Below are 12025 nucleotides of genomic sequence, written 5' to 3'. Positions count from 1 at the left end.
CTTTTACTGTATTTGCAGGTGGTGGAAAGTGGCATCAAATCATAGCTGACTTTTGGCAGCCCCTGATGAGGTTTTCAAGGCAAGAGACTAACAGAGGTAGTTTGCCATTGCCTGCCTCTGCAACCATGAGCTTTTTTGGAGGTCTCCCATCTAGTTACTTACCAAGCCTGGCCCTGCTTAGCTTCCAAGACTTGACGAGCTCGGGCTTGCCTGAGCTACTCAGGTCAGGGCTTACTTTATTTAGATAATAGGAACTTTCCTTTATACTCTTTAATATTAACATAATTGTGTATGTGTGTGGGTGTGTGCATGCGTGCATGCCAACCAAATTGCAATGAAGTTATGGCGACCCCAGCAAGGGTTTTTAAGGCAAGTGACAAGCAGAGGTGGTTTGCCATTGTCTTCTTTATAGTTGCCCATCCAAGTACTATCTCTGCTTAGTTTCGATATCTGACAAGGTCAGGCTTTACCATGCTGCCTTCCCTCCCCCACTAATTTAATTATAACTAATTAAAAAGTATGTGATACATTCTAGTTGCTGTACAAAAACAAAATTAAATATCTCTCTGCCCTCATGCTCACACTCTAAAAACCACTAAACACAAGACAAGGAAAATATAGCATTGCAGTCTTAAGTAGCGATACACCCATGTAAGTTCACTGAAGTGAACAGACTTAGAAGTGTGTAACTCTGTTTAGGATTGCACTCTAAAAAAATCTTAACATTTCCACTGCTTTGTTAGGTCTACATTGTCATTTGCTTCCATATGTGAAATGGATACCTGAAATTCCAAAGAATTTACCAAATTAACTGGACTTCCCCATCTTCCCAATCAGACTTATAGTCACTTGTTTATCTTATTCATTTTTAATGATGTTTGTCATACAGCTGATTCAGACATTATAACTATTTCATGTACAGCAGCCTGTAAATACAGCCATGTAAAGAAATTAATAACATTATAATAATAATATTATAATAATAATAATAATAATTGATTTATATACCACCCTTCAGGATTACTTAATACCCACTCAGAGCGGTTTACAGAGTATGCTATTATTACCCCAACAACAAAAACCCAGCTCCAACCCCGGGCCAAATGGGAGAGGAGAAGCTACCGAGAGACCAGATTAAGCTAAAAGAGGCGTTGAGTGGAGATGCCTGCAAATGAGGATTTTTTTATTGGATTCTTTATTGTGCAAACATTCCAATTCTTCATCCAATGGGGCCATCTCTCCCCCAACGGAGAAAGCAGTGGGATGTACCTGGGGGCCAGGCTGGAGACTTTCACAGCGGAAGGGGACGTGACTCCTGTCTTTACTAGAGTTCCTGAACTGACCAGTTTGCAAGTATTTATAACAGCCTTAAGAGACCAATATAAAGATCCAATGAAAGGGGAGGGGGCCTGCACGGAAATTCAGCAAGAGCTGCCAGAGCCAAAGGGGGGCAGCGGCGCTCTTATGAACCAAGAAGCTAAGGAAACTCAATGGAAGTGAGATTTGCATGTGAAACGGGGGCAAGATGGACAGTTCGCAACTCAAAGCCTTCAAGGCCCTCCCCGAGACCTTTCCCCGCTGCCTCCGGCTTGCCCACTTCTAACCCCGCGCTCGCTTCGCAGACATGGAACGCAGGAAAAAGAGCGGTTGGAAAAGGAGCTGAAAGCCGCTGAGGCAGGATCAAAACCGACCATCGGAGCGCAAGAAACTCGCTGGCGATAAAGATTATGCCTCCAATGCGGCTGGAGCGGGCACTTTGCCGCTCAGTGTCCCCTTCATGCACCAGCCCCGGCCGCCCCTACGCCATCGCGCCCTATTCCAGTGCCACGGGCGAGCCACGGGCGAGAGGCGCAAAAGTGAGGCCAACTGAAGAAGGAACTAGAGGCAGAGGAAGTGCTCATAGAGACAGGATCTGCCATGCTGGGGACATGTAGCCTGTGTAACGCCATATTAATTTCTGTAGTTGTTTAGTCTCTCTCCCCTCTAGGTCCCTTCAAGTACATTTCCATGGGAGAGGATGCTGTGTCTTATCTGTTTCCTTCTGAGACGACCTTGATGAGCCAGCGTTCCCACAGAGAAGCTGCCTGCTATGTGAACTCTGGGGAGGCTGGGATCTGAGACTTTGAAGTGTACCAACTTTCATTTTGTAACTCACTCCTAACAAAGCTTTGCTCAGCCAGGATCTGCTTGGTCCTGGAATGTGGACATATGGGCCTGAATGCTGTCTTTCTAATAAAACCTTTTGAAATTAAAAGACCTTGTCTTCTTGCAGAAGAGAGGAAAGCAGACTCTAGCCAACTGGAATGCCATAGCCTGACAGGTGGGGCTGAGAGAAGCTGTGACTGATCCAAGGTCACCCAGCTGGCTTCAAGTGGGGGAGTGAGGAATCAAACCTGGTTCTCCAGATTAGAGTCCTGTGCTCTTAACCACTACACCAAACTGGCTCTCGGCTATTAAGCTATGCCAAACAGGCTCTCACCTATTAAGCTATGCCCCAGCATATTCAAGAATGCACGCGCAACTTAGTGGTGGTAATTTGTGTAAACACAAAAGTTCATTTTTCAGCTTCTTCACTAATGCAAAATAACTGCCTAGAAGCATAACTAATGCCCAGAAGCAGACATAAAAGGCAAACTGTGTTGCTGACAAGTCCCTTTTTATCCTGGCGCACGTGTACTGAGGACTCTGAGGTGCACCTGCACCAGGATAAAAAGTGAATCGGCGGGGGCAGGCCTCTGAGGGACTGCGGAGCCAGTGAGGAGGCGAAGCACGGGGGAGCTCCCCCTGTGCGGCCTTCCCGCTGCCTTGCTGGCATCTGCAGAGCCACACTATGCCTCCCTGCTAGCTCTGCAGCCCCTCAAAGACCTGCCTGTGGAGGTGGTGGGGAGGCAAAGTGCGGGGGAATCCCCCCATGTGGCCTCACCGCTGGCTCTCTAGCTCCTCAGAGGCCTGTCTGTGGAGCCGGCAGGGAGGCACAGTGTGGGGGAAGCCCCCTGGATGGCCTTCCCACCACCTCTGTGGCGGCTGTGGGTCCGGGAAGCCGGCAGAGAGGTTCAACGCAGGGGGCTCCCTCCCCACACAGCCTTCCCACCCCTCCACCAACTGTAGGGCCTTGGAAGGGCCGCGCTAGCGCAGCCATCCCAATACTCCACTGCTAGAGCCCATTGTATCTATTTTTACAATGGGCTCTGTTCCTAGTCACTAATATTTACGATTTTACTTGGACATAATACTTTTACGCAGCAGCTTTGAGCCACCTTGTTTTGCAACATTTGAAACTCTTTCATTGATCCATAGTTCTAATAATAGAATATCAAGAAACCTGACAGATGTATAGATGAATTGTATAATTTTTTTCCCATTGGTATAGAGGGTATTTGTTCAATCACTTGTGCCACAGAATTCACATACTCCATTTAAAAAAATCTAGTCACAAAGTTAGAATTTCTGTTAATGCTTATATAGTTAATAGTCATGTATGTACACAACCGTGATGGAAACAAAATATAACTATGAATTTCAGCATTTTAATAAATGTCAAAATACACTTTATTTATTGAATCTGCTTCCATCATTTAACATCACTTGCCTTGAAGCTTAAAATTTAAAACTGATCCAAGAGCCCTATTTAGTTTTCCTTCATGAATCTTAAAGTTCTTCATAAAATAATTCTGTTGTTATTGATTAAAACAAGGCAATTGTATTAATAATGCTCCTCCTTTTCAGGCTATCCTAATTTCTGTGCTACGGACTATTGTTTTTATAAGCACTGAAGTGTTTATAATAAATAGGCATTGGTAATTTCTTTAGCTATATCTTCAGTTGTGCTCTAATGAGCAGAAAATGAGGAAGGAAATGAATCTGAAGTATGAAAAAAAGAGAACATGGACAATAGTAGATCTTCAATGAAAAACAAATCCAAAGAGATAAGTGGGGGAAGAAAAGACTGAGGAGAGTAACATAATTAAAATAACCAAAAAAACTCAACCAAGCAACAATTTCACATGCACATCTTTGCAAGTTGCATATGCAGTTTTGATGTGTATTTCTATCCAAGTTGTTTTTCCAGCCCCTTCTGATCTGACCACATCTTTTGAAGGGAATAGTGGTGCTTGTTTAGGGATACCAATTGTTACATAAGATCAGTTGTCTGCCAAATTACAGCTGGCTCAGGGACAAAGTGGAAGATGTGAAATTTTCCTCAGTGACAGTTATCTTACATACTATACTAATAGCCAAGCAGCCATGATCTGAGGATACTTAAATCTAGAGACTGGAGCCATGAACAGACAAGACAGATCTTCCTACACACCTGAAAAATGCCCCCATTTGCAAAAAAAATTGAAATTTTAAAAATAATACATTGGGGAGTTTTGAAAAACCCCAAATAATAAAAGGAGTCCCTGTAGTTTTAATGAGATGCCCTCAGCGGCTGTTGCTAGGTAACCATTAGCCTACATTCCAGGCTTGGTTTCTTTCAGGAAAAGGCGGGGGGAGGGAGCAGTGCCCTTTCCAGGGCTGTTTTCGCCTTTGAGAGAGGATCGAGCAAACACTGGGTGACTTAATACCACATGACTTACATGACTCACACAGTTTAACTGCTTGCTGCTGTTCAACAGCAGCCCCAGCCTCATCCCCAAAACCAGAGTAGTGTAGAGATTAGAGTTTCAGATTAGTATCTGGGAGACCCATGTTTGAATCACCACTCTGCTGTGGAAGCTTACTGGTTGTCTTTGATCCAGTCACACACTCTGAGCCTAACCTACCTCTAAGGGTTGATGTGGCAAGGAGAACGATGTAAGCTGCTATTTATCCACTGTGTATAAAGGCAATATATAAATGAATTAATAAATATAGGTGAAGATGGGGTGGCAGATAAAAGTTGTTGCTTAGTGGGGTTGGAAGAATAAAGGACATAGGAAAAGGTGAGCATATGGAAGCTATCAGGAGGAGGAAAAGAGAACGAACACTTGTTGTGTTCTAATGTGAATGGCCCTTTTGTTAAATTGGGAATTCCACCCTTATGAAGTGATAGCATTTCTTTAATAACTGCCCATCAAAGAATCTGATTATTTAACTGTTGTTTAGTATAAGTTAAAGGACATTCGGTGATACATATAGAATGCCTCAGGATCCAGTTCTCTCAGCTGTGTTCTTCAGTATTTATAGGAGGCCAGTGATTGAAATTGTAACAGGTTCTCTTCCCTGTGTCTTAACTAAGCTTCCACTACTCCAAAGGAAAGATTTATTTTTTCTCTTGGATAGTGTTTGGCAATTAGTTCATGACCTGTCAAGCAAAATTGTTCTTTGAACCATTTGCTTATCTGTACATTTATATGTCAAAAGGTTCTTTATTGCTTTGATTCTTCTAATCATAGTACTCAGACACCTGTTAGAGTTTATTTCTTTTATTGAAAATACACTCTATTTTTAATGAAGCTAGTAGTTAAAATATATATGATTATTATTATAAGTCCTACAAAAATAGAACACAGAAAGGCAATCAGAATTAAATTTGCTGACATTTCCTAACTAACTCTTAAGTTTAAAATAATCAGTTCTTATGATTTTGCATTAAGATTTTCATATCCTACATTGCAAAAATAAGAATCTCATCTAATCTTCATGAGATCTCTTCCAATCAGAACTCTAACTCATTATCTAGATTAGCAAGTTTTATAGGTTATCATATGCAAATATCTAAGATCTTTTCACATAATAACATAAGCAAACTATAATTGGTTTAATGCTTCATTGAATATTCATAATTTCTATTGTATAACCTTCTAATTAGCCAAAAAATAACGTTATGGCTAACTTGCAAAACAAAGCCATAAATCCGTAAGAAATGACAGGAAGAGCTAAGATACTAGATCACTATTGGTCCAGTCTCTGATAAAAAAAACATTATAGATGCCTTCCCAACAAGCATCACTTCAGTCTTGTCTGGGTTCAATTTCAATTTGTTATTTTTTAGCCATTTCACCACGGCTGTCAGGCAGCGATCTAAGATTTCTACTGCATCTTGTAGGGACCTGGATAGATATAGAGATATAGAGTTGGGTGTCATCTGCATATTGATGACATCTCACTCCATAGCCGTGAATGAGTTCTATAGGTTTTACATAGAGGTTGAATAACATGGGAGATAAATTTGTGCCCTGAGGAACCACGCAAGGTAGTTCCTGTTCTGGAGATAGCTGTTCTCCGATGGTGAGTCTGTTCCATGAGAAATTATTTAAACCAGTCCAGGGCACATCCTTTGATGTCCACTTCTGTTTCTAAACACCTCAACAGGATGGCATGGTCTACTGTGTCAAAGGCTGCAGACAGATCCAGGAGGAGCAATAAGGAGGCATGGCCTTTGTCTATATTTAGCTGAAGAATCATCCACTAATGCTACTAGTGCTGTCTCTGTCCCTTGCCCTGGTCTGAATACAGACTGTAAAAGATCTAAAGCGCTAGAGTTTTCCCAAAAGATCTGGAGATCTGGATAATGGCAGCCTCCATACCCTGTGCCCCTCCACCCCCCTCCATGGGCCTTAAACTGGGGCCCAAGTAATTCTGGAGCCAGGGCTTTTTTCTAGTCAAGGGTTTTTATAGAGAAAGGTCAAATATGATTCTCCCTGGTAACTGCTTTTGCTGATTATATGGTAAGCATAGGGCTGTGAAACTCTTGTTTACTTGAAGTCCTATAGTTCAGAGTCCTTCCTTCTTTCTGTTATTTGTAGTCTGCCTTTCTCACTGAGACTCAAGGCAGATTATGTAGTGGAAGTCAAATACAATCAAAAGCATGAGGCAGCCAGTAAAACAGGCAACAATGTTTGGATTCCATGCAACAATCCATCAGAGCTGAAACAACTGAAATATAGTAACAAATTTGGGTGTGTTTCCTCTCAAAAAGAATTACGCAAGCTCAATTTTCCTGCAGGATATGAAATATTTTATGGTTATGTGTTTTTGCTTGATAATGTTGTAGGATATTTTATTGAGTTCCTCCTAATACCTCTGTTTATTTCATTGAGTCATGTATGCATGTAGACTGTGAACATATGGTTGGGTTAACTACAAGTTTGTGCTTGATGGTTTGTATGTATTGGGTTAATGGAAGTAGCTGAGGCAAGACAGGAGCAGGTCTTATGGGCAAGATGGAGAGGCTGAAAGATTTACCTTTTAGAAAAGATGGAACAGCTTCACTCACACATGTGTGTGCACACACACACACACACACACACACACACACACACATATTTCAGACAAATATGTTTATTCCTCAGAAAGACCTGAATATCCCGCCTCTACACACTAACTCACTTTTGTAATAAACAATTAAATGGGTCTTTGTAGTATACGTGTGTGCCAAAGGTTAAGCACAACATATGTTCTTGAATATATAAAAAAAGAAAAATGGAACTATGAGCCTTACTGTCAATCTTGTTCCACACTTCTTGAAAGCACTTCTACCAACTCCTTAGAAATAATAAATAATGATTCTGTGGATGAGTCTAATTAACATTCCTTTATGTTTGCAAAGTTAAGTCTGCATATAAACTACATTGTTTACAGCGTACAACCAAATGTAAGAGAACCAAATAGTAACAGAGCCCCATTTGTCGGGAAAATAATCATTAGACAAGACTATATTTCAGCTGCTGGATCTCATGGGGGGTGGGGAATCCTTTTTTAGAAGAAAATTGCCGTGACTATTTTTTTAAAAAAATCTTTTGGTTAGCGGGTGAAATCCCCAGTTTACCCTGTGGAAATCTTCACAAATCTTAAAAAGTACACTTAGTTTAAAGGAACTCTTGTAGCAAATGATTATACAAGTTTTGTGGGTTCCATTTGAGTACCATTAGCATATTGGAGCTTGATTTCTCTAGTACAGTTCAAGTGTGTAAAATGGATATAAACTGGAGCATTTTACACTTGATTTACAGAGATATGAATAATTATACAAAGTAGTAAGCAATGAAGGATGGGATTTTATTGTCAGAAGCCTTTAAAAAGATATTTAAAAAACGACATTACTAGAAATGGGTATTGTCACTTAAACTAAAACATATGTTCATTTTAGACCCTCTGCACTTTAAATTAATTTTAGTTATGCTGTTCTCTCTGTTGAAATGGTTCCTCTCTGTTTTGTAACTTATTTTATTTTACTAGAAAGTACTTCATAATAATAGTATGTTGAAAAATACATTTGGTAACTTCTCTGAAAGATAATGACTTTCTCATTGCTTTGTTGCCAATAGCAAAATCACTTTAAAGGCAAAGCAACTTAGCAGAATCAAAATCTTTGCTCTGCAGCTGAAATTGTTTGATTCCTTTGATGTAATCCCTGATTGTTGTTAAGTGAGAAGAATCAGTTCAGTATCTTTGTTCTTAGATCCCCCTCCTTTGTCTTGCAGCTACTTATGGCAGATTCCATTAACAATTGCAGTAGGAAATACGAGCCACATCTCATCAGAGGCAATTATATGGGTGTCTAACAAATCAGGTAAAAATAAACTTTCCTCCCAATGGAATCTCGTAAAGCTATCTTGTGTTTTCCTGAACTGTTTCTTCACAGTTGATCTTAGGTTACTTGTGTTAAACCTTATTTCTGTTCCTTTAAAAACAGAATACAAATTAAAAAACCTAAAAAGTGTTATCAATTTTAACAAAAATACAATAAAAAGTTTTTAGAGCACCAAGGTAATCTGAAATATGTACAATTTTATATTTTGACTTGCATATCACGTTAATTAATGCAACTCATTTAATGTAAAGGCAAGATAAATTATCTTTGTTGTAAGAAATGTGTTAAATCTGTAGTATAAATCAGTTAAAAATTCATACATTTTCCCTTTCTAACTCATTGTTTGTTCAAGATTTTAGAAAAATTCTCACTCTTCCTTAAAGTACTTTTACTGATAGCACAAAGAGGCTTTGGCAAATCAATGATGGTGGGCTTTGAAAAGATCATATTTTTGATAGCTAACTTTTGCTATCATCACCTTTTTAGTTATGAGATTGTAGTAGTAACAATCAGGTCTAAAGCAATTATATTCAAATGTTTTTGTATAATTCTGAAGCCAATAGAACCCCCATTTTGCAAGTAGCATAACGCCAGCAGTTTTTCCTCATTTTTGCTACTAATACTGTATCACAGCTGAAGAGTAGGGTTGCCAGGTCCTCTAATCCTCCTGGCAGGAGGGGGGAACCTAGCACTCACCTTTTGACCTCTTCTCTCACATGTGTGTTCCCAGCAGGTGTGATGATGTCACTTCTGGAAGTGACATCATTGCTCCCTGCCAGATGAGTGGCCAGGTGAGTGGCAGCAGGGGTGGGGACAAAGGCTGGGAGTGGAGGATCCTCTGCCTCCACTAGGGGGTGACACGCTGTCTTTGACCCTTTGCTCTTTAACAGCCCATTAAGTACTAATAGTCTACTGGAGCCTAGCACCCTAGAAGTTTATATATGAATTGTATCTTCTCTAACAGCAGTAAAATCAAAGCATACCAGCTTTCTAATGTCAGGTGTGAGTTTGACTGTAGGAGGAGTCGGGTCAGATATACGAGGCCATTATTTCACAAAACTGCCAGCCCTGATACACCAGTCAATCTGTTGCAATTTCCACAAAATGCTGTCCTTGATATAATCCATATATGTTTCACATTGTCAGTTCTCAGCCTCACTGATGATATTAAAAAACAAGCCAACAGTTAAATTCAAAGCCGGCAATAATCAACTACTATATATGGTTCTAAGACATTATATCCACAGTTATGAAGCTGTGAAATGGCTAATGTTTTGAAGGCAGTGTTGATTCATGAATAATCTTTTCATTTCAGTTATGTAACAATCAAGATAGCTTCTTTCGAGTAGCTTCAGATGATGTTTAATTTAGTGTTTTTTGTGTGTATGGGCATGAATACAATAAATGCTTAGCTGATCCATGCTAGTAATGTTTACAAAACCCAACAGAACTGTAGTGAAGGGGCAAATATTTCTAGGTTATTTGCTATAAGAAAGCAGAAGTGCAGTGAATAAGATTGCTCTTCATTTCAGGATGATAGCTATTTATCTAAAATTATGTCTTCCTATTAAGAATGCTGGGTCCTGACTGAAAGAGCATCCCCGTGTTTAACAGGTATAGGCAAGAGCAAATTCTCCAGGAATTACTCTCCTCTTAAATTTTTGTGTTTCAAGATAACCCAATATGCTTAAGATTTCCCTTCCTCACAGATACTAATGACACTATAGACATCAGGCAAAGTTGATGTAGGCTGCATCCAGATAGCATTGGATATTGCACAGTTTTTGCTACTATAGCTATCATTCACAGCTGGATTATCCTGAGTGGATAAGGCATTCCTGCTGAGAATGATTGCTACAATAGCATAATACTCAACAAGGTGTGTAGGCAAAACATAGCCACCATTTTGAGAGCATCCTTCCCCTGAGACTGTGGCATGTTCCATACCAACTTATTGCCACATCTCAGCTTTTAACTGCATCGATTCCCTCCCGCCTTTACACACAGGATCATTTGTGAGCCGTTGCTCTCACTGTTCTTCTTTGAGTTTTTCCTGTGTTTTTTTCAAACCAGCTTTTCAGTGATCTGAAAAAAAACCAAGAAAACTTTTTTTAAAGGGACAGCAACTATCAAAAAGCACTACTGTGTGCAAGGGAGGGCAAAAAAACTATGCAGTTAAGAAGCTGAGGGGCACTAAAATCTCAGTTTGGAAAAGCCCACAAATATTCAAAGAGAATTGTGGAAGTTTTGATTCTTCCCTTGCTTGGGGATACCATCTGAAGCATTTCATTTAACCAGTTAGTTTGTAATATAGCTTAAAGTATCCAGACACATCTGCACCTTCTTCATCCATACCCATATATGACATAACCCAGGTAGTTTTTATGAGGGAACTTGCAGTCAGGAGGCCATTCCAGTGTTCCAAGGGACTGTATCCTACAGCCCCCTTCTATATTTGACAGCCCATTATTAAAAGGTCTTCTGAAGACAGGAACCAAGGTCAGACTTTGCTTTCCTTGGGATGCCTGTCAGAGATGTTTTTCTTTCTTCTTAATTTTAAGTAATGAGTGGAAAGAAACCAGATGATGCATGCCCCTCCAGCAAGAAAGTCCCCCTTACACGCATATGGATGGTCTGCTCTCATGGCTACTGGAAGCTCTGAACCTGTGAGGGAGAGAGTCTAGGGGTTGTGTGGCTGTCATTGACAGTGAGTTACGAGAGCAAGCAGCCAGTCACCCCCACCTGCAGCAGCGCTCTCTACTCTGCCTGCAGGGGGGAACGGGCTGAAGGTGTTTGCTCAGAGCCCTTGGAATCCGCCTGCCCAGTAACAGCTGTGCCAGGTGCTGCTTGTTAAGCACCTGCCTCCTTGGCAGACATGGGCCGCACCGGCTCAAAGGCAGGGGCCAGCTCCCCCCCCCTTGGCAAGCTTCACCCACAGAGGCTGCCGTTTGGGAGGGTGTGGGAGACAGAAGGCGGGGGGCTGGTGTTACTGAGCGAGCCAGGGCAGCGGCCACCCCAGCTCCTTCTTACCTGACAGAGTGTCCTCGCCCTTCCCCAAGTCAGGACGCAGGGGCCAGTGAAACTGCAAAATAAGTCAGGTGGTGGTTATTAGGCAGTCTGAATTTAGCTCTCCTCCCTGGGTGAGTGCAAGGTACAACCGTTTTTCACAAACTTCCTACGGCACACTGTTCCCCCTCAACCATATGCACTCTCTTCCACCTCGTGCTTTAAGTCTCTGTGGGTGGGAGCAGCCAAGCAGAACCTCCAGCCTCCCCCTCCACTTACCTGAGTTCATGGGCACCATGGCCTGACATTATGTAGGGTGCCCGGGGAGCAGATTGGATGTGCAGAGGGAGGTGGCGCAGCTGCCACACAGCCACACGCTGATTGGTCCCAACTGTAGTTGGCATCCTATGCTCTGCCGAGCTGCTTGGGTGGGGCTGGGCATTGGACCAGCAAGCGAGTTTTCACTATACAATGGGCGCCAATGGACTATGTCACCGTTTT

General features: G+C 41.4%; 1 protein-coding gene across 1 annotated transcript in view; it reads left to right on the top strand.

Annotated features, from left to right (window-relative positions):
• Positions 1 to 12025, top strand: part of TRHDE (thyrotropin releasing hormone degrading enzyme) — a 362232-nt gene that overhangs the window by 288439 nt on the left and 61768 nt on the right. The window contains exon 10 of the mRNA XM_054989042.1: positions 8409 to 8497. Coding sequence (XP_054845017.1) covers positions 8409 to 8497 — 89 coding nt within the window. The remainder of the gene's footprint in view (positions 1 to 8408; positions 8498 to 12025) is intronic.

This window comes from Eublepharis macularius, chromosome 9 (genome assembly GCF_028583425.1).
Source record: "Eublepharis macularius isolate TG4126 chromosome 9, MPM_Emac_v1.0, whole genome shotgun sequence".
NCBI lineage: Eukaryota > Metazoa > Chordata > Lepidosauria > Squamata > Eublepharidae > Eublepharis > Eublepharis macularius.
The sequence above is the reverse complement of the archived record's forward strand: the minus strand, read 5'-3'. Positions and strand labels throughout refer to the sequence as shown.